The sequence below is a fragment of the Notechis scutatus genome, chromosome 3 (genome assembly GCF_049901735.1).
Source record: "Notechis scutatus isolate UNSWTSFEM ecotype Mainland chromosome 3, rNotScu1.2, whole genome shotgun sequence".
Classification (NCBI taxonomy): Eukaryota; Metazoa; Chordata; class Lepidosauria; order Squamata; family Elapidae; genus Notechis; species Notechis scutatus.
The window spans coordinates 51,734,140-51,760,716 of NC_142011.1; the positions used below are offsets into that span (position 1 = coordinate 51,734,140).

At 40.4% G+C, this 26,577-nt stretch overlaps 3 protein-coding genes across 4 annotated transcripts in view; 2 read left to right on the forward strand and 1 right to left on the reverse strand.

The window, feature by feature from the left end:
- Window positions 1-14,952, forward strand: part of IP6K3 (inositol hexakisphosphate kinase 3) — a 38,350-nt gene extending 23,398 nt beyond the window's left edge. The window contains exons 3-7 of one of the 2 annotated variants that reach the window (XM_087959851.1): window positions 7,600-7,795; window positions 9,594-9,804; window positions 10,779-10,957; window positions 11,889-12,064; window positions 13,198-14,952. In XM_087959851.1, coding sequence (XP_087815977.1) covers window positions 7,738-7,795; window positions 9,594-9,804; window positions 10,779-10,957; window positions 11,889-12,064; window positions 13,198-13,650 — 1,077 coding nt within the window. In that variant the 5' untranslated portion in view covers window positions 7,600-7,737 and the 3' untranslated portion in view covers window positions 13,651-14,952. The remainder of the gene's footprint in view (window positions 1-7,599; window positions 7,796-9,593; window positions 9,805-10,778; window positions 10,958-11,888; window positions 12,065-13,197) is intronic. The other variant, XM_026680393.2, reaches the window with a different exon arrangement.
- A 4,231-nt stretch (window positions 14,953-19,183) lies between these two features.
- UQCC2 (ubiquinol-cytochrome c reductase complex assembly factor 2) lies at window positions 19,184-23,642 on the forward strand. The gene is made up of 4 exons (XM_026680394.2): window positions 19,184-19,420; window positions 21,013-21,087; window positions 21,570-21,639; window positions 23,246-23,642. Exons 1-4 carry the CDS (start codon window positions 19,283-19,285, stop codon window positions 23,338-23,340), a joined length of 378 nt encoding a protein of 125 aa, XP_026536179.1. The 5' UTR covers window positions 19,184-19,282; the 3' UTR covers window positions 23,341-23,642.
- Window positions 23,643-24,275: 633 nt separating this feature from the next.
- ITPR3 (inositol 1,4,5-trisphosphate receptor type 3) overlaps window positions 24,276-26,577 on the reverse strand; it is a 107,858-nt gene continuing 105,556 nt past the window's right edge. Inside the window, exon 58 of the mRNA XM_026677810.2 lies at window positions 24,276-25,674. Within this exon, the coding sequence (XP_026533595.1) occupies window positions 25,606-25,674 (69 nt within the window). The 3' untranslated portion in view covers window positions 24,276-25,605. The remainder of the gene's footprint in view (window positions 25,675-26,577) is intronic.

Here is a 26,577-nt window from a genome sequence, read left to right on the forward strand (position 1 = left end):
ACTTACCATCTTGTCAATTTTATCCCCTCCCATGGACACTGCTGGATGATCCTGAAGATTTTCAGAAATAAAAGAAATATAGAACCTCTTAGTTGTGTGGAGGACATGATGAGCTAATAAGGACAAGGCATTCTCATTAGCTGTAGAATGCTGACCATGTTTGGGGAAAGGAACAGGAAAAAATGCATGGAAGAAAGATGGAACTGAATACTCTCATGAGTGCCTGGTTGATTGACTGACAATTCCTGTGCTATCATAGAGGCTAAAAAAATAAAGATACCACTAGCCACAGTCAATGGCAATGCCTAGGTTTCATCAATAGGGGTTTGGCATAGAGAGGAGACTTAGAAGTGAGTACAGTATTAATGTCTCTTTTTAACTTGTCTGAATTTTGTAGATGGGTGCTTTGATGGAACTTTTAACAAGCCAAGCATTACCGAATAAAAATAAAAGAATATAATTTTAAGAACATGCCATAATTTTAAAGTATCTGCAATATTCTGTTCACTGCAAAAATAGATTAATGCACTTATAATCTCAATCAGAAGGATAAAATATTTGGCCTTATTCTTTTATTAGAAATTCTAGGAAGCTATTTCTTTATGCACAAAGTCGTAATTTAATCTGTACAAGTAGTCTGACCTCTTCCATCACCCCCTTTCTTCTTTTGCTTTGTTAATTTTGTTTCATCTTTGGACAAAGAATATAATTTTTGAATATAATTTTTGTTGTAGAGCGGCGGTTACAGAAGGGAGACGGAGCCAGGATAACGCTAACAACTTTATTCAGGGAATAAAGGGTCGCCGTGGCTTCAGATGCAATCTGACAGCCAGCTAGCGGCGACAGCTGATGCCGTTTGACAGCTCCCTTTTATAGCCGGCTGTCAAACGGCATCAGCCAATGGGAGCGTTCGGCGCTCCCGCTCAGGCGGCGGACCAGAAGGAGAACTGCTGTCAAGTGCTAAATACATAACACTCCTTCCCCCTGGTCGCGCGCATGCGCAGTCCATAAATCGCAATGGCGGTCTTCGTTCGCGACCGGACCTCCGCGGTTCTGGAGGCTGGGCAGCTGCAGCACAGTCCTTCTTGCCTTCTGCGGTGCCAGGTGTCTGTGGAGGGTCGATGGCTGTTCCGGACCTGTCATCTAGCGGCTGCTCTGGTAAGTCTACGCGCGGTGGATAGTTGGCTGGAAAGTCGGGCCTCTGGTAGACCGGGTAGTGCTGTGGGGCGGCTGCGGCAGGTGGCGAGTAGACCGGGTAGCTCGGCGGCGGGTTGCCTAGGCTCTCGGCGGCGGGCGAGGTCCAGCGTCTCCGGAGTTGGTCGATGTGCCTTCTCCAGGTTCTCCCATCTTCCAGGAGAACTTTGTAAGACCTGGGCCCTGTAACAGAAACTATCTGCCCTGGCAGCCATAATGGTTGCCCTGCATAGTTCCTGGCATATACCAGGTCCTGCAGGGCAAAACCCCTGGTATGGCTGTCAGATGCCAGGGGTGTGCTGGAGGCGTAGTAGGGGTGCAACCTGTCCAGGGTTGTCCTGAGTCGCCTGCCCATTAAAAGTTCAGCAGGTGACTTGTTGGTGGTGGGGCATGGTGTGGCATGCTGTGTGAGCAGGTACGTGGATAACTTGGAGTGCCAGTCTGCCATGCTCAGCTTGGCTAAAACTTCCTTGGCTGATCTAACGGCCCTCTCTGCCAACCCATTACTAGCAGGGTGAAAGGGTGCTGTGAGTGCGTGTCTGATGCCAAGGTTGGCTGCGAAGATGGCAAACTCATTTGAGCTGAACTGAGGCCCGTTGTCTGACACCAGGGTGTCTGGCAGTCCATGCGTAGCAAACAGCTGGGTCAGAACCCTTGTGATGGCTTGCGTTGTGGTGGAAGTCAGCATGGCCACTTCGGTCCATTTAGAAAATGAGTCCACAACCACCAAGAATGTCTTTCCCATCATGGGACCAGCTAGGTCAATGTGAACCCTGGCCCAGGGTGCCCCCGCGTCCTCCCACCTGGTGGCTGTGGCTGTGGGTGGAGCTGCCCTTGTCGCCTGGCAGGCCTGGCATGCGTTGACCCAACTGGTAATTTGGGCATCTAGTCCAGGCCACCAAACGTAGCTTCGGGCCAAGGCCTTCATCCTCACCATGCCCGGATGTCCCTCGTGCAGTGCCCTTAGAACTGGTTCTTGCAAGGAGGCAGGAATGACTACCCTTGTCCCCCACAACAGGCAGCCCTGAATTTCAGACAACTCCTGCTTGCAGGTCCTAAAGGGAATTAACTCAGGGGCAAATTGTATATCCGGCCACCCCCTTCCCACCCAGTCCAGGATTTGCGAAATCAATGGGTCTTTTTTTGAGTGTGCAGCAACATCCCCAGCTGAAACTGGGAGGTCCAGTCCCGTGCACTCGAAGATTGCGTGGATGGGAGCTGGGTCCTCGACTGGCGTAGGTAGGGGGCATCTGCTGAGGGCATCTGCGTGGCTCAGGTTTATTCCGGGGCGATGGATCAAGGTATATGAATAAGCGGCCAAAAAAAGAGTCCATCTGGTCATTCTTGGGGAAAGTACCTGTGGGGTTTGCTTGTCCCCAGCTAACAGTCCTAAAAGAGGTTTGTGGTCTGTTACCAGTTCAAAAAAATGGCCATAGAGAAACTCATGGAACTTTTTACAGCAGCTACAGCAGCCAAAGCCTCCTTATCGATCTGGCTGTAGTTTCTCTCAGCAGGAGAGAATGTCCTAGAAAAGTAGGCAATGGGTGCCTCTGATCCATTTGAAAGTCTGTGGCTTAGAACTGCTCCTATCCCAAAAGGTGAGGCATCAGCTGCGAGTACTAGGGCAAGTCCTTGCTAAATTGCACTAGAACTGCGTTTGAAGTCAATAGGGACTTCACTGCTCGGAAAGCGTTGGCTTCTATCTGCCCCCAGTGCCAGGGGACATTCTTGTCTAGGAGCCTATGCAGGGGCTCAGCTACAGAGGCTTTGTGGGGTAAGAAGGAAGCATAGAAGTTTAAAAGCCCTAAAAAGGCCTGTAGTGCTACCTTGTTAGAAGGCGTGGGTGCATCGTGAATGGCTCTGACTTTGCTTTCAATAGGGTGAATTCCAGAGGAATCAATTCAATAACCCAGGAAGTCTACTTGACTGGTAGCTATGGTGCATTTTTCTTTTTTCAATTTGAGCCCATTTAGTCTAAACCTGTCAAGGACAGACCTAACCCTGAGTAACAACTGTGACTTGCTGGAGGCCGATACTAAAATGTCATCAAAGTATGGGACCACCCCGGGTAGGCCCTGGAGGATTCTTTCCATGAGTGATTGGAATATGCCAGGGGCTACGCTGACCCCAAACTGTAAACGTTTACATCTAAAAGCGCCCCTGTGTGTTACTATGGTTTGAAGGTCAGCTGTTTGTTGGTCCACAGGGAATTGTTGGTATGCCTGGGACATGTCCAATTTAGCAAAGACTAGGCCTGGCTCAAATGTGTGAAGCAGGTGTTGAATAACCGGTACTGGGTATGTGCTAACTTGAAGGAAACGGTTGATGGACGTCTTATAGTCCGCGCAAATTCTCACACTGCCATCCTTTTTTAAAGGTGTAACTATGGGAGTCTCCCACCTTGCAAAGTCTACCTGTTCTAAAACTCCTTGATTTATGAGTTTGTCCAGCTCTGCGTCTAATTTGGGCCTAATGGCGAAGGGAACTCTTCGAGGTTTCAAACGGACTGGGGTGGCTTGTGGACCCACATTGAAGGATATGGGGGTGCCTGTATAACAGCCCAGGTCACTGCTGAAGACATCAGCGTAGTCGTTAAAAAGGGCATCAACTTCAGAGTTTCTGACAGTGTGAATCCCTGTTATGCTAAGCCCCAGGGCAGGGAACCAATCCAGTCCCAGCAGACTAGGCAGGGCACCATCAACAACTACCAGTGGCAAGTAACCTCTAAAGTTTTGGAATTGAATAAGGAATCTTCCCTTACCCAGGACGGGGATGGTCCTTCCCTGGTAGTCCCGAAGATTCAGGTGGCAGGTGGTCAGCTTCCTCCTTGGGAACGAAGGCAGCATCTTCTTTAACGTGGACCATGCAATGATGGAGAGGGTTGACCCGGTGTCCACCTCCATATGGCAGGGTTTACCTTCTAAAAGAAGAGAAACGCTTATTTTGTTAGGGTTAGTGGAGACGCTGCCTGCGTGATAACAAGTGTAGCAGCTTTTTACTTGCCTTTGGAAAGAGGCAGAGGTTCGAGATCTTGGGACAGGGGCTTGTTCAGCTTGACAAACTCTGGCTATATGCCCTTGCTTCTGGCAGTTCAGACAAATAGCATTTCTGAATCTGCAATTGGCTCTAGGGTGGTTTCCCCCACAACTCAAACAAGGGGGTTGTTGTTTGGTGAACTGGCTGTTGTTTCTCCTTGGTGGAGCTAAAGGTGCTCTAGGGCGTGTGAGGCGATTTATTTCTAATGGCTCTTCTATTTCCTCCTGGGAGGCTTCATCGTAGTGGACTGTAGCCAGCCCTTGTCTAATGGAAGTACCTTGAATCTCAGCTGCAGACACTTCTGATAGCTCAGCAACTTGAGCTTCTTCTATGGCTAGGGCTAGGTTGAGATCTTTCTTGGCTAATAACCTACGTTGCAGCTTCAGATCCCTAACCCCCCCCAACAACTTGGTCAAGTAGCATATCATCAAGGTAGTCCCTGAACCCACAGTGGATGGCAGCAGATCTTAGGGCTGCCATATATTGGCTTACGGTTTCTCCCTCAGCTTGAACCCTTCTCCTAAAGGCTAGCCTCCTAGCTATCTGAGAGGGTTTGGGGGAATAATGGTTGGCTAAAATATCCTTCAGCTCTTCCCAGGGAATAGACTTAATGGGTCGTGGTGACACTAATGCTGAGGCAGTGTCGAAAACTGTAGCCCCACAAAAACTTAAAAAATAAGACCTTTTCCTGAGGTCTGTAGCCCTAGACAAGTCTATAGCATTTAAAAAACATTCGAATCTGTTAATGTAGGATTCCCAAGTTTCTGTTCCGGGCTGGAAATGTGGGAAGGTCGGCGTAGATGCCATTTGAACGATAACAGTGGGTGTGCTAGGTGAGGAAAAATTCAGCGGTCGCTTTTAAAAAAGCGTTTCAGCAGCGTCTGTCAGCGGCGTTCGGCTCCTCAGCTGCGGAGCTTTGAAGTTCGCGCTTTTTTGTAGAGCGCCGGCGGCGGTGACTTCACTCGGCACTTAGCGGCTTCAGCTCTTTCTCTGTGTGACTTCGGCTCAATTGTTTCGCCTGGATGTCTTTACTGCATCCCGCCCTCGTCGCCAGTGTTGTAGAGCGGCAGTTACAGAAGGGAGACGGAGCCAGGATAACGCTAACAACTTTATTCAGGGAATAAAGGGTCGCCGCGGCTTCAGATGCAATCTGACAGCCAGCTGGCGGCGACAGCTGATGCCGTTTGACAGTTCCCTTTTATAGCCGGCTGTCAAACGGCATCAGCCAATGGGAGCGTTCGGCGCTCCCGCTCAGGCGGCGGACCAGAAGGAGAACTGCTGTCAAGTGCTAAATACATAACAATTTTCATTTCAGCCGAGCTACAAATATCCTTCTTTATTAATATAATTTTTGCTTGCACTATTCCCATTCTTCTGCTCACTCTTCTGCTCACAACAGAATACCTTATACCACCAGATTTGAAATTTTGGGCTTACACAACTTAGAACTACACTGCCTTTGGTCTGACCTAAGCATAGTACATTAAATTATCTGCTATGATGTCCTGCCTGTCAATGACTACTTCAGCTTCAACCACAACAATACACTAGCACACAGTAGATACATACTTAAGATTAACCGCTCCAAACTCGATTGCAGAAAATACGACCTAAGCAACAGAGTTGTCAGTGTTTGGAATGCATTACCTGGCTCTGTGGTCTCTTCCCAAAACCCTCAAAACTTTAACCTTAGACTGTCCTCACCCCATTCCTAAGAGGTCTGTAAAGGGCATGCATAAGAGCACCAATGTGCCCACCGTCCCTGTCCTAATGTCCCCTTTTATTCGTACCCATTTCATGTACTCATAATCATGTTTCTAATGATATCTGTTATCTAAAACATGCTTAACAAAACAAACAAATAAATATAAATAAATAAAATGTGGAGTTTGGAGAGCCAGTTTGGTGTAATGGTTAAGGTGCTGGCCTAGAAACCAGGACACTGTGAGTTCTAGTTCTGCCTTAGGCATGAAAACTAGTTTGGGGACTTTAAGCCAGTCACTCTCATCTCAGTTCATTTCACAGGGAAAATAAGAGGAGGAAGGAGTGTTACATATGTTTGCTGCCTTGAGTTATTTATAAAGTAATAAAGGCAAGATAACAGTTTAATAAATAGTAGAGTTGTAAGAATAAATATGGGTGCTCTTTTTAAGGTAAAAAAACATATAACATATGTCGCAATGTAAAGATTATGTATTCTACATTCTGACAGTGGGGTTAATAAAATAACTTTTAGAATTTTTCTTGGTTTATGGCCAACATTACAAGTGAAACAAGTACTTAATTTGCAATTACTGCCCAAGCAAACAGTATTGAGGATAATACAAGTCCTTTACCCATTACTTCTGAGCCTTCCACATTTAAAAAATGATATAAACATATTCTAATTTGATTGTGTCATGTTTGTTCCTATTTCTTCTAAAATATTTCAACAACAAGTTCTACTTTCTTAGTAATTGGCAGCTCCCATTTTTGCTTTCCATGGTGTATTATTTTAGGGCAAGGCAGATTACTCAAATGTCACATATGTGGCAATGTGAAAAAGAGCTTGTTCTATTTTAGAACAAGCAAAGCACCACTCTAGATAGCTAAAGGAAAGGTTAAGACTAGATAATATGGCTATACTACTTTTTAATCCCAACTTACATTGGGGTGAAATCAAATCTTAAAGTAATCTTCTTCTTTGCCTGATTTGGATTTGATTTGATTTCCAAAGATGATTATCTCACCTGGGGAAATTAAAGGCACTTCATGCTCTCTTACTACTCAATAGTGAAGCTCAAGGGAAAGACTGTGTATAAATATGAAGCTTCTAATCAAATTTGTTTCAGAATTCCTATGGAATGGGCACTGGAATCAATTTGAAATGTAGGAATAGGATGCTGAATAGGATAGTCATAACTTGTCTTTTACAGAGGTCAGTCCTGGAATTAGAGCTATGTAGAACAAGTTTGGTTTAATTGTAAAGGATTTTGTATTCTCCAGTCAACAGTTTCCCTGATAATAAGACCCGATCAGAAAATAAGCCCTAGCATAATTTTTTAGGATGCTCATAATATAAGCCCTACCCCAAAAATAAACCCCATTTAAGATTGTTAGCCAGACGGATACATTTAGTACCGTATTTGCCTGAAAATAAGACCTAACCAAAAAATAAGCCTTAATGTGTTTTTTGGAGCAAAAAATAATATAAGGCCCAGTCTTATTTTCAGGAAAACATGGATAACAAATTAAGCAAGTATACTAGCATTTTCCAATATTTAGTGAGATATAATATATTTTAATTTAATTTATGGTAATTATTTCTCAATATCTATCTCTTTATCTATCTCTCTATCATCTCTCTACCTGTCTGTCTGTCTATCTTAGCCTTAACCTGTGAAGACTTTATAGTTAATTTCTCTCATCTCTTTTGATACTGTGAAGACAAGACAGAATGCAGACAAAGTTTTCTTGCCAAGATTTCTATAGATTCCTCTCCTTACCCAAGTTGGAGGACATGGAATCATGTTGAATGGGGAAAAAATGGAAGGAAGGAAAGACAGAGGGTTATTCCAGTTGACTGGTAATTTAACTTATATCCTTATTCTCTACTTTAGGGGGCAATTTTGACATCCCACACAGGGATCAGGCCATTGGAACATATAATTTTCTTGTTAGCCTCCTGTAACTCAGGAGCTTGAGTACATACCAAGAATTTTGGATCAATATAAACATGGAGAGCAGTCAGAGACTAATTATCCCCCATCCATAGTTGACATCTCCACATATTTTAAAGGAATGGCAACATACCAAAATAACATATATCTTTCAGCCCTTCAGGATAACCTAGGTCAGGAAAAAGGCACTACATAAAATACAGGGGACACTATTTTACTGATATAGGCTATAATAATAGAATCTTGAAGTCCTGTCAGTATTTCTTCTTCTCTACCTCTCATATCAAAGAGAATCGAGGCAAAGCAGTCTTGACTTTCTTTCTCATACTTCTTGTTTTCCTGGGCTAAGTTAATGTTTTCCTAATAGTTTCTGCAGGAGATGAAGCAAGAGAACTAATTATCAATTTCTGTGTGTAATGACTTCTTAATTAATACTTCTTCACACAACGAAACAATGCCTGTATATGGACTATCATTAAAAGAAGATATAGCAACTCAGTTATAGCATTAAAAATATGGTCAGATACTGACTGTGGACCACAAACTACTCATGTGCAAGTGCCAACCTAAGGAAGTTGGCTAAAACATATGGAAAACTATTGTAGGGATTGGGTTTAGTCTAGTGTAAAGAAAGACTAGGGGTGACATGATAGCAGTGTTCCAATATTTGAGGGACTGCCAGAAAGAAGAATGGGTCAACCTATTCTCCAAAGCATCTGAAGGCAGGACAAATAGCAATGGGTGTAAACTAATCAAGGAGAGAACCAACCTAGAATTAAGGAAAATCTTTCTAACAATGAGAACAATTAACCAGTGGAATGGCTTGTCTTCAGAAGTTGTGGAAGCTCCATCCATTGAGGTGTTTAAGAAGAGACTGGAGAGCCATTTGTCTGAAATGGTATAGGCCAGGGTCTCCTGCTTGAATGGAGGGTTGGACTGGAGTGACTCCAGTGTCCCTTCCAACTCTATTATTCTCTTCTGCTATTTTGTTGTTCTTTCTCTGATCACATTTTGTTGCTGTGAAAAAGAAAAGTAGATGGATTCAGTTACAATGGCAATGGGTGTATTTTTGAAAGATCTGTAGGACCAGGTTAGGGAGAAATTGTGATAGAGAAAAATATGAGGTCACTAGAAGCTGACCCTGACTTGATGGCATTTAATCAATCAGTTTTCTTTAAAGCCATCTCTGTACTTCTCTATAAAGTCTCATATAAACATGGTTTGGAATAAATGTCGAGCAAATAATAAGAGTTCAGCTGTGATCTGATCAAAGGTTACATAATCCAACATCTTGTTTCCACAAAGACCTACCAGAATTTGATGGGAGGCTTGAGGGCTGAAGCATTCTCTTAATTGCATTCCTTAGAAATTTGTAATAAGAGACTTATTGTTTCTCTTATGTAGCTGTATTACATAGACATAATTAATACTTGTCATTGCTTATCTTTCTTTACATGAATCTGTTTCTGATCTTTTAAAATCATTCAATATTATAATCATCACTGCATCCTGTTGCAAGTTTAACTGCAGTTTAACTTTGTATGATGAAATGCAGTTTATTTTATTTGCTCTGAATGTGGAGGTTCTCAAATTAGCAGTGAACATTTGTTAAATTAGAAAAAGAAATCTGGGATTGTACCAGATTTTATGTGAATTTACATATTAATTCTTCCAGGTTGATGGAATTTATTTTTCCACTTAAAGGTGTAATATCTGTATATCTCAAGAAGGACAACATGGGAGATCTGAATCTTGTAGCCTGTCCACACACAGATAATCACAATTCCTTGGATAACACCCCAAAGGAGTGTTCAATGACAATATGGCAGAAACTCAATCAAGCAAAAACTAGCAAGAATGATCACACATTTGTCAAATGGAATCACAACCCATTCACAAATGTCACTGAAAGCAGGTAAGCAGTACAAAAAGCCAGCAATGCAATACAAAAGAAGAAAGCTTAATTTTCTGGTTTCCATCCAGTAAATTACTAACACAAATCCCACATTTATGTATGGGCCTTGCCCCACAAATGAGTTCTAGGATTATCCAATTATTTTGACTTGCCAGAAAACTGTACTAGCATGAATATTTTTAAATGATCAGTTAGATTTATATTGTACCTAATCCTCCATTGCCAATCACACTCCTGCTTGCATTGCTTCTATTTCCAGCCCAGATACTGTACTTGATTTCCATCTAAGTCTTCTAAGATAATAGATGACAAAGTCGAACAGATTTTACACACCTTGAGGCTGCCCTTGGACAGAATAAGCTGCTTAACTTCACCAATATAGTAATTGAGGCAGATGGTCTATCTAATCTTCTTTTATTGGCAAGAGGGAGGGAAGAGACATGTTAAGCTCACAAACATTTTTCTTTTAGATAAAAGTGGACTAAGTCTGAATTATTTGCACAATTTGGGGGATTTATTCTCAATTAAAATGTTGGTTGGTTGTGCTGTTCTTAAACTATAAAATAAAGTTTCCCTATATTCGTTAATCAGAAAACTGCTTGCTGGTCATGACTAACTGATAACTGTGTGCATTACATATATGTAAATAGTGCTACAATTATTAACACCGGGTAGGTTACAATCCTGAGCATTCTGTCTCATAATGAAGATTGCAGTTTAGTGCCCACATTTTTAAGAATAAGTCAGACTGAACTCAGTAAGGCTTACTTCTAAACAATGTACCAAATGGCTCTGTCAGACTGCAGTCTGAATTGTGGACTTGCATAATCTTACTTCTGGCTTCATGGGTTTAATACTAGGTCTAAAATCCTGCTGACATTACAAGGATGTAGAAATATGTATATATGCTGAGATGTATAGTGGTTAATTTTTTCCTTCCAGACAATAAGCTAATCAGATTCCTTTGTGTCTAGCTGCCATGGGAACACACGACTGCAGACAGATCTTCAGTACCACCAAGATGTATCATCACTTATGGAGGATACCAATGGGAACCAAGAGGCAAATAACAGCTTTAATCCTTGGGGATTGCACTGTCACAAACAGCATCTAAATCGCATGTCTTCCAAGTATAAGGAGAATAAACCTCATCGTATCTTTTTTTCTGAATTAGCTGAACATTACAGTACACATTTATAATGGATAATTTGTACTTTTTAAAGGCTGCTGCTGTTACAAGTATAAACACAAAAGACACAGTTTATCAAAAGTTTAACTGTAATATGTTAATGACAAAAATGACACCTTAAGTCTAAATTAAGTTTAAACAAGTATTTCAGGGGGGACCAAGATTGCAGCAATGTACACACTAAACTTGATGAAGCTTAGTCTCACTATTTTGATCTGGATTTGTCTACAATAGGAAAAATGCAGATTTTAATTTATTTAGCATTTAACAATTATCAGAAAGGCAGCTATGTATCTCCAGTATAATAAGAATTAACAGTGTTAATCTTGTTTATACATCTTATTTCTAGATATTCCTATAACAAAAGTGTTGCCATAACCTATTTAGTAAACATTTGCAGGAAACCAAATTTGCATCTCATATATTTTTGAGTTTCACTGTTTGTATTTGATATGCAACAACTCAGAGTTTTGGATTCTTATAATCCAGATTCCACAATATTTTAAATATTGTATTTCCACTAGAAAGTTATACAGAGACACACACAAAATTTGAATTTGTGCTGAAAGTATTTTCAGGTATAATTTTAAAAAAAGACTATGCACTTAGAAATTGTATTCAATGAACCATGATACTCACATTCTAGTAGTATCTGGAAGCTCAACCTTGTAATTAAAACTATCCTTCAATGTACATACATTGATTGTTGACCTCTCTAAGAAGAAATATTCTATTGACCTTGGCCAGGGATGGAAAATGATGGACAGATAGCTCTGAGACCCATTTCTCATGATAAATGTGCTGAAATTGAAACAAAAAGTTAAGCATAGAAACCAATGGAAAACTGCAAAGTACACCTAAGTAAAATACTGATTTCTTTAACTAGTACATCCAGAATTTCTGTTGCTAGAAAATGTTGTATCCAAATATAAATACCCATGCATTCTGGATTTAAAAATGGGAACCAGGCAGCATGGTGATGATGCATCAGAGGAGAAGAAAGCACGTCAAATAAAGAAATGTGAACAAAGTACATCAGCCTCCCTTGGAGTCCGTATTTGTGGCATGCAGGTAAGCAGATATCTGTTTTGAAAATTACACGTGTTACCATGAAAGAGTACCATAAATTTTTAATTGTAAATAAAAGGGGGGGGTGTAAATAAAATTCAAATATGATTTTCCATCCAAGCATCTCTGTGTTAGCCTAGGTCTGTGCTTAGAAAGACAGGATATATCTGAAATGCTTGTTAATCGATAATACTTACAGTTTTCCAAAATTAATTTGCAAAAATTATGTATGCACTTCTGAAATCCTTTGGGAAAAAGACTGGATGTTGAAAATCACTGAAAACCCCACCACAGTGCAGCTATTACTAATTAAATAGAAGTCACAACAAAATGTCATATCTAAGATAAGGGTCCACTATTCAGATGAAGAATGCCCATTTATTTAAATGTACCAGAATTACCCTTACACCCTGAAGAAAGCTAAACAACAGCTTCTTTGCCACTAAAAATAAGGATAATTCACATAAAGCAAATATATTAGTGCTGCAGATTTTATTTTAGGGTTTGTTCCTCCTACTAACTACTTTAATATAGACAGACACTTTAGTAGATGATCTAAGTAAAAGACAACCATCTACTAAATTATTTCTTCCTTAGTGGGAGAATACAAAGCTGTCCTTGGCTTTGAATAATTACAGCCATGTAATCATCAAAACAGTCATTTCTGTTATGTGGCAACTGAAAAAAAATTTCAGAACAGAATTGCCTGAGTGTAAATCTATTTTGCCATCAAACACTATTAAATTAAATCATTTGACATATACATTTTTAAAAAGAAGATATAGTAGCTATGAATGTTGCTGGGTAACATGGAAACCAGTAACTAGCTTAGCCCAAGTACGTCATTGGTTTACTGAAAGAATGCACTAAAGCGACTTTGAAAAGAAAGATACTGTACAAATATAATAAATAGTGTTTAAATGAATGCAAAACCTTGATCCCAGCTTGTACTTTCTCAACACTTCAATTCCCTATAAGCAGGACATTATAGTTCTGCCTTGCGGTGCTGAGGATAAATATAGTAAGCTTCTAACGCACACATTCAAAATGTAGTTTTCAGGAGTACATAAAGTCACTTAACAAATTACAATCTCCAAAACAGATGGCTAAAATTGATTGTTATTTTTTAATTCAAGGTTTACCAGGCCAATACCATCCAGTATATTTGCAAGGATAAGTACTACGGACGAAAACTTTCACCAGACGGCTTCAAGCAAGCCCTTTGCCAGTTCCTTCACAATGGGAATCATTTTAGAACAGACCTTGTGGAACCAATTTTGTTTCAGCTGAATACTCTGCTGTCTGTCATCAAAAACCAACTTTCTTACCGGTTCTTCTCTAGCTCACTACTCATAAACTATGAAGGACTGGAGAAAACAATGCCTTCAGACAATGACCCTCAGGGACATTATCAAAACATAATCTGCTCTGCTTCACATGGAAGTAGCCATCCTAAAGTTGATGTTCGCATGATAGATTTTGCTCACACAACTAGCAAAGACTCAAGGTATGAGGGACCAGATAACGGTTATATTTTTGGTCTAGAAAACTTAATTAAAATTTTCCAGAGTATATCGATGGGAGAATGACAATTACTGAATTAAATAAAGACTCATGATTTGAAATAGCAGAATCTGTACATTAGGCTATAACAGTAGGAAGCCGTCCAGCTACTACAGCAATAAAAATGGCAGTTTGCTAAGGAAAGCTCAAATGATACTATATGCCACTAAGGATTGAGCAGAAGTTCTCATAATTGTGAACCATTGGACGATTTTCTTTTCTAATTTTACTGTTGCCTATTCATGTCATTTGCAAAGAAGAATGCTTGAAAAGAACTTGAAGAGTTAGGAACTTTTTTTAATGAAGAGCCATTCAGATTTGCAGTGTGAGCAAGGACCAAGCAACTATGAATCTCATAAAAAGAGCTATGAAGATAGGCTAGCAGGTCCTTAAAACAATTCAACTTAATTCATCCAATTTGGTGGGTTAAGAACGACAATCACTCTTGAACAAGCTTAGCTACTAAACAGCAGTACTTAAAAAAGTTTAAATTAACTCCTTGTTTCTTTGTATTCCATGCTAGTGTCTGTGCCAAAGTATTTTCCAAAGGATAAGCACAATCAGAGCCACAATCAAAAGCAGAGGGTACCAGATATTCTCAGAGAAACAATGTAAGATATGGATCAGTGGTGATTAACCTTTTTTGGCTCCTGTGCCAAAAATTGCGTGTGCGTTTACGTGAGAACGCTTGCATGCCAGCACCCAGAAGGCAATGGGTGCTGGCCTCCCCACGCCCCCTGCTCACGCACACGTGACCCCCTGAGTGCTGCGCATCTCTGCACACATGTGCGTGACCCCCCGCATTCCATGTGTCTGCGCATGCACACGTGATATCCCACACACCACATTTCTGCACATGCGTGAGACCCCCATGTGCGCTGCGCATCTCTGCACATGTGCGTGTGTCTCCCACGCCCCCCACGTATGCGTGCCAGATACCCAACAATTAGCTGTCAAGCGGCGGCGTGTGCGTGCATGCGCAGTGGGGCTCTTCCGGGAGACCTCTCGTGTGCTGGCAGAAGTGGCTCTGCGTGCCACTTCTGGCACACATGCCATAGGTTCGCCATCATGGATATAGATAGACAAATAAGAAGAGACTTGTTACATAAAGGGCGCAAACTCTGGAAAAAGCCGTTATGAAGGGATTCATACCTTGATACTTCAGGTCAGAGTTACACTGCAGAGGAGTTAAGACAGTCTTGAAACATGGGTGTATCAATATCATTATGGGCCCAATAACCTTCTAGACATTTTATATCAACATTTCTGTGCATGTATGTATTTTTCTTGCATTTGGATAACCATCACAACAAACTTCACAAAATGTTTACAGGAGTTTGGAGTATATTGCTGGTAAATAAAGAACACTGTTCCCATGTCATATGGAAAACCCGTTGAGTGTTGTAAATACAAAATATAGATTTAGAAATATACAGAGGCAAGATGGAATATGAAACTAAATAAATTGTTTGGGCCTTACAAGATATTGACTGTGTCTATATTTCCTTATGCTATTTCTCACAGATCTGTCAATATTTACATAATTGCTGTAAAATTATGTTTTCCTAGTCTAAATACCAGACCTCTGGGGAAATCTTTTTGCTATCTAGATGTTTCTTTAATGTGGCTTGTGAGTAACCCACAAATTGTGTGGCAGGCAGATTAAATCATTAAGCCAAGCACATACTCCACTTAGCCTGCTGCCCAGCTTCAAGAAATTGCTAGAAATTATTCACAATGTTGAAAACTATTAAACTGACATCGCAAAATCCAAAGCAATTCCACATAGACAGTCATAGGCTCTGGGTGCAAAAGGATTTGTCTTCATTTGAGCTGCTTGTCAAACTCAAACTCTCGTTGTGTCAAATATTTGACATTAAGAAAGCAATTTATGCATATGTTCATTTTCTGCAACAATCTAGATTATAACTGTTAAAACTGCTAATGCAGACTATAAAATATTGAGCTAGTTCTTCTGAATTAAGCATATTGATATATATTTGATGGAACATCCTTCAACATTTAAGTGAATGTACAAATAAAAGTTGCAATTGTATCCTACTTCCGGGGAGGATACCATATAAAATTCAATGGGATTTATTACAGCACAGAATTGTAGATAACTGTGCTATAAAAACATCAAGGCTGTAAAAGCTAAACTTAGAGTAACTCTTAGTTACTCTAAGAAATTTTAGGGAAATGGCATTAAACTCCTCTTTTTGTCTGAGTAAATATGCATAGAATAGAACAACCCAGATACACCCTAAATCTCCTGGGTCAATTTAATGAGTATTATAACCAGATAAATGCTTAAATTAATAAGCGTTGAATAAAAATATTGCAGTTCTAAAATTACATCCAGCAAACCTTTCTTTCCTCTTAAATTGGGTCTTTCAGAGTTACTGGTCAAGTCTGAGCATTGGGGAATTATACTAGAGAACATAGTGGCCTGAAATTATGATGTGTCTTATGAAAAAGCATCTGCCTAACTATATATCAAGCATCTGCCAGCGAAGTCACCATAAATAGAATGACATAAATGGTGTTATGCATCGGCCTCCTGCTCACAGCAATGAGATGTTTCAAGGGTGCCCATACCTATGAAAGATTCTGTTCCTTTGTAAATACATCACTGGGAGCAAGCAGAAATGGTACATCATTAACACTTCAACAAATTCTGAGTTTTCTTCAGATTTCTCACAATTCTTCAATTTTGCTCATTTTTAGCACAGATCCACACATACCTCTGTCCTTTCCCCAGCTTAGCCCACTCTGCCCCATTAAAGATGAGACATCCATTGAAGCAACTTGGCAGCAGAACATTTTTTTTTGTTTTGCTCCCCAGGAAAATAAATTTGCACATATTTTAAGGAGAAAGTTAGCCCTCCATTCACCAACCTTGAATGGCAGGGCCATGCTTTAGTTAATCCATTTGAAACCAACTATTGAATTTATATTGCTTCAATTGGTTTGTTACAGAGTCAGTCAGATGTTTAGATTGGATTAGCCATTTTTATTCACCTACCGAGTCCTTCTCAAGATTTAGCCTAGGCAGAAGTTGCTGTTTGATTATTTTAAAGGTATTATCCCCATTTACTATTCCAAGTAAATGTAAACCTTTTGCAACTGACTGGTGGTGATTTTGTCAATGCCAATAGTGTTCAAGTGGGGTTACCGGTGTTTTGGGATTGCACCCAAGGCACCTTTTGCTATTGGTACTGTTATTATGGTTGTTCCCACAGTCAGACAGATGTTTAGGCTGCATATTCCCCAACAAATCAAGAACAGCAGTCTCAACATATCAATAAAGCAGTGGTATCCACCCCATATAAGGACTAAGTTTTCCAGGAAAGAAAAAAGAAATGGGAGTGTATCTATGAAGAATGGGATTAGCTCTACCACAATAGTACATTAAGTTTGCTACCTTCTCTTGGCTGCCAAAATCATGTTTACCTTGCTTGAAAAATATTAGAATAAAGTTTCCATCGCAGAACTGTTCTCTGTGTGTGTGTGTCTCTGTGTATCTATCTATCTATCATCTATCTATCTATCTATCTATCTATCTATCTATCTATCTATCTATCTATCTATCTATCTATCTATCTATCATCTATCTATCTATCTATCATCTATCTATCTATCTATCTATCTATCTATCATCTATCTATCTATCTATCTATTTATCATCTATCTATCCATCCATCTATCATCTATCTATCCTCCACCAGTGGCCTGGAAGTTTGAGAATGCTACACAGTATTTCAGCAGTTCCTAGCACTGCACTCTTCTGGACAGAGAGCTCTGAAGAGCACTTGGGATCTGTTGGACTCCAACCTAGGGGATCATAGTCATAGGGGGTCAAGTACTCCTATCACCATTGGGACCATTTTGTCCTTTATTTTCCACAATCTCTCCTCCTTTGAGCTTCTGGTATTTCTCCAATTTCTCATAATCCTTCTCATGTTGATGTTGTCATTTGGCACCATTACATCTATTATCATTGCCCTCTGGCCCTCACTTACTACGATAGCTGGTTGGTTGGCCATTACTTGCCTGCCCATTTAGATCTAGAAATCCTACATGATCTTAGCTATTCTTCACCATCTTCTATGGAATTTCTCATCAGGATTTGGGAGAGTTTAGCCCATATATTGTGCAGATGTTTCTATACATGGTGCTAGCTACTTGGCTATGCTATTCTTGCCTGCATCTTATATCATGTATTGAACTGTCTCTGACATCTGTACCTTTGTACTGTCTAGTATGGTAGACCTCTGCTGTTGTGAATCTAGTGCTTGGTGCCTATTCTTGTGCTGCTATGATCAGTGCTTCAGTGTTGTTTTACTCCAGCCCTTTCTAGCCACAGGTAGAATTCCCCAATATCTGCCACTCAGCTATGTGTCACTAGTACATCCCATGCAGGGTCTTGTTTTGCCATGGCACTTTCTCTGCTTGGTCTTCCACCTTTGTTTGCTGCTGCTTCAGGTATTCTCTCAACAGCTCTTCGATTACCATTTTACTGATGTGCTCCTGGAGGTTCTGGGTTTCACCCATGATAGTAGCTTTGACCCTCACTGCACCCTACTTGCCCTCTTTCCAAATGTGCAATCTCTGGGTGTTGGGACTTGGAATACATTTTGAGGAGCTTCAAGTTTTCACATTGGCAGAGCATACATATTGATGGCATGGATCTTGTTCTTCCCATTGAGCTTGCTCTTCAGGGCCTATCTTAACTTTTGGTGATACTTGGATGTTTCCGTCTCCTGATTGTGGTTCCCACATGACTATGGAATACCTGGCTATTTGTAGTTGGTCTATAGGTCTGCTATGTGGCTTGCTGGTAATTCCACCCCACCAGTCTTCCCTCTTTTGACTACCATCGGTCACATTTCTCCAGTCTGAATGACATCTCAATGTCCTCATTGTAGATCTGTGAGGTGAATCAGCTAATGTCTCGAGCACTGTTCTGGAGGAATGCAGATTTCATGTTTTCAAGGCCTCCAAAGAGGATTTGGGATGTTTTTCCTCAAAGGCTAGGGTAATTTGCATTTTTTTTCCTGTTCTTAAAAATAAAAAAGGGGGAAACTTTGAAGACCCGAGTTTGTTAAGATTAACGTCATGAGTTGGTGAAGTATTTGGTGGTTATAGAAAGCCAGGGGCTGCTTTACTGGGAGGCAAAACTCACTTAACAAATTTCTCACTTAACAACAGAAATTTTGGGTTCAATTGTGGTCGTAAGTCGAGGACTGTCTGTAACAAGTCCTGGGTTACAAGCAATGTTTCTGAACTTCAAGATGGCTGGGGAATTCTGGGAGTTGAACTCCACATATCTTAAAAGTCGCTGAGAAACACTGCTGAAAGCCATTGGCTCCGCCCCCACTCCAATCTATGCAATCCCTAGTGGATTTCTCATTTTATCTCTTCATGTCTCCCTTTCTCCCGTAACTCTACCACTGTGATCACGGTGATTACATATACTACATATCCCTCGGTATTGCCAATCGCGGCCGCCTCCCATTGCGCAGGCGCAATCTTCTGTTCTCCCGTTCACGTAATACACCCTGCCAGCTTCGTGGGGCAAAACTGAGTGACGTAGCCAGCCCGGTCTAGGCCAGATGTGAGCCGGCTGCCAATAGCGCGGGGTAAACGTCTGCCAAGATGGCGTCGGCGCGCTATCGGCGCTTCTTGAAGCTCTGCGAGGAATGGCCCGTGGAGGAGACCAAGCGCGGGCGTGATTTGGGAGTCGTGGTGCGGCAGAAAGTGATGCAAGCTTTCCGTGAGGGAGAGAATACTCAGGTAGGACCCAGGTTGGGCCTCGGCATCAGGGGGCTTGCTCTGTATAGGGCTGAGCTAGGCGATTGGCGGCGCCAAGGTCGTTTACATTAACCCTCTTCCTTTAACCCTAACTTATAACCCTATCTTCGTCCCGGCCAGAGCGAGGAAGGGACTGTGCTCTGGCGTTGTTAAATGACCGTGTGCGGAACCGGGGCCCCGGCACGATAGGTGGATGTAAAAAGTTCAGGACTTGCCCTTTTTCCGCCGGCCGCCTTCCCGGTTTTATGAATGGGCATCAAGCGATTCAAAGTCAAGCAGGCACGAAGCCTCTGCGTGATTTTCAGTCCTGGGATCTGGGCGGACCTGTGGATCTCCAGTTTGCACGATGCTTCAGGATTCCTTTTAAAAAAAAAACTTCGTGGAAGCATTTTCTTGAGTAGCAATAGCACTTAAGACTTATAAACCGCTTTACAGCCCTCTAAGCGGTTTACAGAGTCACCATATTGCCCCCACCCCCAACAATCTGGATGGAAGAGCCCCCCCCCCATATCTTTAGTATTGTAATAAAGCCAAAACATATGTAAATGTTGAGAAAAGTTCTCCTTGCTCAGAGGCAGGGAGTGTCAGCCTTCAAGATTTTCTCCCTTTGTTTTGCATCTTTCGGCTGTCATAAGTAAGGGGGGGAGGAGTGGGGAATGGTTATGGGAAGTGAGCTGGAGGTATTACAAAACAGAACTGTATAAGCTGGGGGCGGGGTACATTCTTGCTTAGGTTTCTATCCTATGCTATGCGCAGCTGCAACCCTTTATCAAACTATGTCAAGATCAACAGACAGAAGCCTCATCACCACCTGGAGATGCCCACATGATGATATACACAACTTTTAATTGGATGAGCCAATTGAACTATTGGGGGTGGGAACGTTGCCATTACTTTGTATATGTGATTTACGCACCCATTTTCTCAGATTCAGAATTCTTTTGTTGCTACCACTTGATTTCCAGTAAAAGATATCTTTTCTCTGATTAAAGGAGTCTAAGTATTTCTTTCTTGGATTTTGAATGGAGCACCAGCTGACAGGAAGGTTGTATCCATTGCCCTGAGAACTACTAGCACCTCAATACCATGGAGAATAGAGGTGGCATCTTGGCATCATAGTGTTGCAAAATGTATCACTCTCATATTTTAAAGCCAAAATAGGTTAGGAAAATGAAGGGACCTGGATCCAGTACTTGGTTCACTATGTGGGCATATTTTAGGGCTGTTTACTCAATCACATATGTACTCTTTCTATGGATTATATACTTCAATTTGACAAAAAGTCAAGATTGACAAAAAGTGGAATTTACACAGGGTCCATGTTAAATCTATTTTAGGAAACTTTAATTTGATAACTGAATAGGTATGGCAGTTATAATTGAACCCAGATTGTTGGGGGCAATATGCTGACCCTGTAAACCACTTTGAGAGGGCTGTAAAGCACTATAAAGCAGTATATAAGTCTAAGTGCTATTGCTATCTTCTGAACATTAAGAACGTATGATCTGTTTTTAATTATTGTTGTAAATAATGTAAGTTTTTAATTCCTTTTTTATTATAATCTATTCTTGCAGATTGCCGATCCAGTGACTTGCGATGAAATTTTTGAAAGTTTAGCCAAAATTCATACTAACTATTATAGAAATAAGGTGAGTTCTGCCATTGTGGTAAATATAATTATGTGGTGACTGCTCTCTTTATAGTTTTCTAATTCCGATTCTAGGCATACTGTTTAGATCTGTTCATAATCTTAGTTCAGGAAAAAGACAATGCTGTTCTTCTAAAATTTTGTATAAACTTTGAAAATAAGTCTGAAATGTATGCATTTATATAGCCAAATATGCACAAAGTCTGTTAATTACCATAACAATACTCTAGTACAAGGATCTTCAAACTTGGCAAGTTTAAGACTTGTGGACTTCAACTCCCAGAATTCCGAGCTAACATGACTGGAGGAATTCTGGAGTTGAAGTCCACAAGTCTTAAAGTTGTCAAGTTTGAAGACCTCTGCTCTAGTATTAATTTCATTACCTGCCATTTACTTCATTACCTTGTCAAAAGCACTTCTTTTTCTCTATCAGAGAAGGGGAGGTGTATATTTATATGTCTATTTTTTTTCTTTTTGGAATAGTATCCACGTCTGAGAGATACAAACTTCTCTGGAGTGCCAGTGGAGGAATGCAAGTTGGTCCTTGCAACAGGTATTTAAACTGTAGTAACTGCTTGGAGTCTGTTCGTGGGGATAGCAACATTTATTGGCATAAGTCTAGTGTCATTTGTACACTAGATTTATGTACAATTTTTGTACATTTTTTTCTTTCTTCCTCTGGGCTCTTTTACACACAAGAATTTGCTGCCACTAATTCCTTCTTTCTTGTCAATAGCTTTGCTATGAATTCAAATATATTCTAAAAACACTTGTAAAGGACTGGTTCAGTGCCCCTCATTGAGATTTGTATCTTAGTGGCTGTAAGTTGCATGTTGGTATAAAATGATATACAATCCATTTTTAATTGAAAGAAGCTGTTAATGATTTAAAGAGTAGTTATATCAAGTTTTTTTTAATGCATGAATCATTCCACACAAGAATGTAATCCTCTAGGCTATTTTAGGTTTAATGGCGCAAGCCATTTCCCATAGCCCCACTTGCCATTTTCATATTTCTTCCATTTAATGTTACATGACTCTTGGAATTCAGTGGATATGACATATCATTCCATACAACTGTTTCAATATTTCACTGCTGTATTTGAGAAGTCCAAAGAAAGAAATAGGGGCACAGGTAGTCCTCAGTTTACAACCACAATTGGGACCAGAATTTCCATTGATAAGCAAAGGTCTTAAGTGAGTCATGCCTTATTTTACTATCTTTTTTGCCATGGTTGCTAAGCAAATCCCTGCAGTGAATGACCCAGTTATAAAGCAAATCTGGCTTCTCCTATTGATTTTGCTTGTCGGAAACTGTCTGGGAAGATCGCAAAATAGTGCTCATATGACCCCAGGAGCTGCCATTGTCATAAATACATGCCAGTTGCCAAGCACCTGAATTTTGATTAACAGTTATAGTGCAAGGACTGACAGTAAATCATTTTTATCAGGGCCGTTATACTTCAAATAATCCTTGAACGGTTGTAAGTCAAGGACTACTTGCGTGTGGTGCTGAGGATCAGCCAAAAACTAACATGTAATATAAGAATTGTAACAGGAATTCCGTATCTTTTGTCCATTTTCTTCTTCTTTGGATCAAAAAGATGGGAGGAATAGATCTAAATGTATAATGCCTCCTCTGTATAGGGTACACTATAAAGAAGCTAAGGCTAAAAGTTATTATCATTCAATAATTTTCTATTGTAATTATTTAATTTTTGTATATGTTTATACACTCAATAGAACACATTTAAAATGTCTTTGGAGTGGCATGGAGCTAAATTGCAGGCGTTTGTTCAATACATATAGAAAACATTACTTTTTCCTGACTCTAGAATTGCTGTATTGAATAAAGAAAATATATTGCCTGAGGCAATGAAGCAGAAATTTATATGGAAACTAATGCTTTGCATTGTAGGGTTTTGAAGGTGTAGCTTAAAACAGAATTATTTCTTGTGATTGTGAGTATTCAGCTGCATGGACTGCAAAGGCATGTGGATTAGGGAGGTAAAATCTATTGTGACTTCCGGTTGTATACTGGAAGAAATATATTAGTCACCTATATTTTGTAAAGCACTCTTAAAACAGTAGGCAGAAATATAAAACTTAATTTTTTAGAAAGTATTCTGTCTTAATTTATTCAACTACTACTGTTTGCAGAACAACTGAAGCAGCTGGAAGAAGGAAAGCTTGGAAAATTGAAAAGGTTACGTGAAAAATTCTCTGCCAAGCGTCATAAAGAAGATTCCAAATAATAACTCAGTCTGTAACTGGTTTCATAAAGCACTGCTTTTGCCAGTACAGCTAAACCTCATTACCAGCAAAGGACAATGGAAAGCTATTCCGAAATGAGATACACTAGCTCCATTTGAGTACATTGGTTTATGAAGACTTAGGAAGTCCATCTGAAGAACAGAAAATGATATGGTTATATGCTGTGGGTGTTTACCTATCTTCACTAGTGAATGTCATCTTGCAATTGATGTGTTGGAGCCTAACAGAACTGTAGTTCATGTCAAAACAAACAAAAAATATCTAATATTGGGATTCTGTGAAAGAGATGTGTGGCTTCTTACTGTTAATTATCTTGTGCATTTTTTACTGGAAAGGCAGCATTTATTCTGGGGGGGAAAGCTTACCATATGTTGTGCAAAATTTAATACTGAGAGGACAAATTTCTATTCTATGACTGCTGCTTGTGAAATCAATGAGATAGCAAAGTAGTTCCAAATACATGGGCAGCTCCAAAGGTTTTTTTTTTTGCTGCAGTGTAGATAAAGTCCATTCTCAGTGGCCAGGAAATAATGGCAAAGACCAGTGGGACATGTTAGCATCCTAAGAAAATAGCATGCTTGCTAAAACATGTATCAGCACAGATCTTGTGGTTCCCAAGTCACTGTGGCCATAGTCCATAGAACCAGGAAGAGAGGCTTCCATGGAGGGAAAGCGTTTATAGCCTATGTACCAGGGATCCCCAGGCCACAGCCCATTACCAGGCCTTGAGCTGTTCAGAACTGGGCTGCAGAAGAGGTGGGCACAAGCCCATCCCTACCTGCACAAGCGGCGGGCACCATGCCCACCACTCGAGAAAATGGAGCTGTGCGCACACGTGCTTGTCCACCACTCACACAGAACTATCCCTTCTGCTATGTATTGAGCAGAGGATTAGAATAAATGACTTCTGGAATACTTTCCAACTTTGGCCTTAGCAGACTAACTTAACATTTATTTAGAAAATTAGTCAAGATTTGTCATTTTATGAAGTTACCAACATTATCAAGAGGCTGCTGATTCATCTGCTTTCCATTTATTATACTGATTTTGTGTTTTAAATTTCAGAAGGTTCACATATTAACATTTTAAACTGAGAAACAAAGCAGATGAAGATAAATTACAAAGCTGGGTTTATGATTAGTAAAATCTTTTCTTATTAAATCTGCACAGCAGTCTGTATATTTGAAGAACACTCTGCTTTGTTCCAAATGTGAATGAAACAGACTCCTTGATTGTTTCTAGTCTCCCCCGTAGACTAGTGCTAGTGAAACAACTGGTCACACTTAATATACACACCTGTTTTCTGTCTTTTGCTTACATTTGACAGCAGCTAGCAGAAGTAGATTTTACAGAGGCTTTTTCTTATACAAGTGTTCTAAATTCATAGGAGCAAATTAATTCTGTCAAGGAACATCTAAGTTCATATTTCAGAACTTTTATACTTGTAGTCCTCCCACTTTTTCTGCAGCTCCATTCTGTCACTGATGCAGACTAATTATGACTTACATTTCTGACACCCATGACAGTTAAAATATTTTCCCACAAACTCTTAGTGCCGGGAAGCATGATGAATTCTAAAAGTATTTTATACTATTCTATTAAGAGAGCAAGGCACAAACTGCACATTCTTACTCCAGCATGGACGTGCAATCTTTCATTATTGTCCAGTCTTTATCAATTGAAGAAAAAAGCCATTTCATGAATTATATGATTGCTTGAACTATTAACTTAATAGAATATTTTCTTGCAATTTTTTCTTGGTTGAGATGTGATTCGAGAGACAAAATGTTCATGTCTTCAAAAGGTTTAACATGAAACACTTGCAAAGGGAAATCCTTTTTTAGTGACTTTCCATATATCTTTGAATAAGTTAAAAGGGTAGCAAGCGACTACTCGCTGACAACTGTCAATTCTATTTGCACCTGGCTATGTAGCCGTCCAAATGTAGTGCATGAAGGAAAAAGAAGAAGGAAGAGTTATAATACAGTTCAAAGGTATGGCAAACTGAATGCCTATGAAAAAAAAAACAATTAGTCATGGCTTCAATTTCTTGCTGAATTAAATGCCTTCAATCAGTCCTGCTTGAGATAAAAGGAAGTGCTGAGGTTTTACGAACTGTCACGGCCTGGACCAATGTTCCTTGTCAGTAAAAACTTTGCAAGGAACTTAGTACCAATAACCTCTTCAAGACGTGCCTGCATAGCTATATACTACAGTTTCTGTTTGAAGACTTGGATTCCGCTGTCTCAGTGATGCACTGTGTTCTGAGCATCCACAAAACCCATTCGTTGCCTCCGTTTTCTTTGCTCTGTCATCTGAAATTTGCAGTTAAAAAAGGAACATTAAAATTAAATTTTAATCTTAAATTTTCTAATTAAGGATTCACAATATCTATAGTTCTTGAACTATAAATGACTTCAGATAGTTTGCAACAACAGCTGCTGCAGACGTCTCTAAACCTTTTCTTGGATATTCCTCCACTTCATACAAGTTATTGGTATAAATATCCTCAAGAAACTTATAATTTATTGCAGCTATACTTTGTACTAGAGGGTAAACTATTCCAAATAAAATTGTTTTTTAAAAAAATCAGTAGATGATTTCCATCAAAGACAAGCCTTATGCTGATTACAAACTAAATTGAGCATTTGGTGCAAGTAAATGGAAAGCATAATTTGAAACTTGGGATTGAGGGGAAGCTTGTGTCCTGAATAATAAATTGTACTTCTGACATACTGTATGTAGCTGAGGATTTCTCAGAAAACTGAATGCATGTTCTACATTTTTCTGAAATTAGTACCGTATTTGCCGGCGTATAAGACGACTTTTTTGCCCTGAAAAACATGCCTCCAATTGGGGGGGGGTCGTCTTATATGCCGGGTCGTCTTATACGCCGGCAAATAGTAATTGGGAAGCACTGCGGCTGCCTGCGGCTGAGGCACTTTGCGCACCGTGGAAGCGAATCCCGTGAAGCCGAAAGGAGCAGCCAGCCTTCTCCCAGCTCCCAAGGAAGCGAGGCTCGCACCGCCCGAGCTCCGCTGAGGTATCCGGCTGGGGCTGTCAGGAGTTGTTACCGCTGGCGCGGCTCGCGCGGCTCCAGTCCGCGTTGCCTCGGGAAGGAAAGGCAAAACCAGGAGCCGCTGCTGCCATTGCAAAGCGCCGCCGCGGCTCTTCCTTTTGCCTTTCCCTTCCCGAGGCAAGCGGGACTGGAGCAGCGG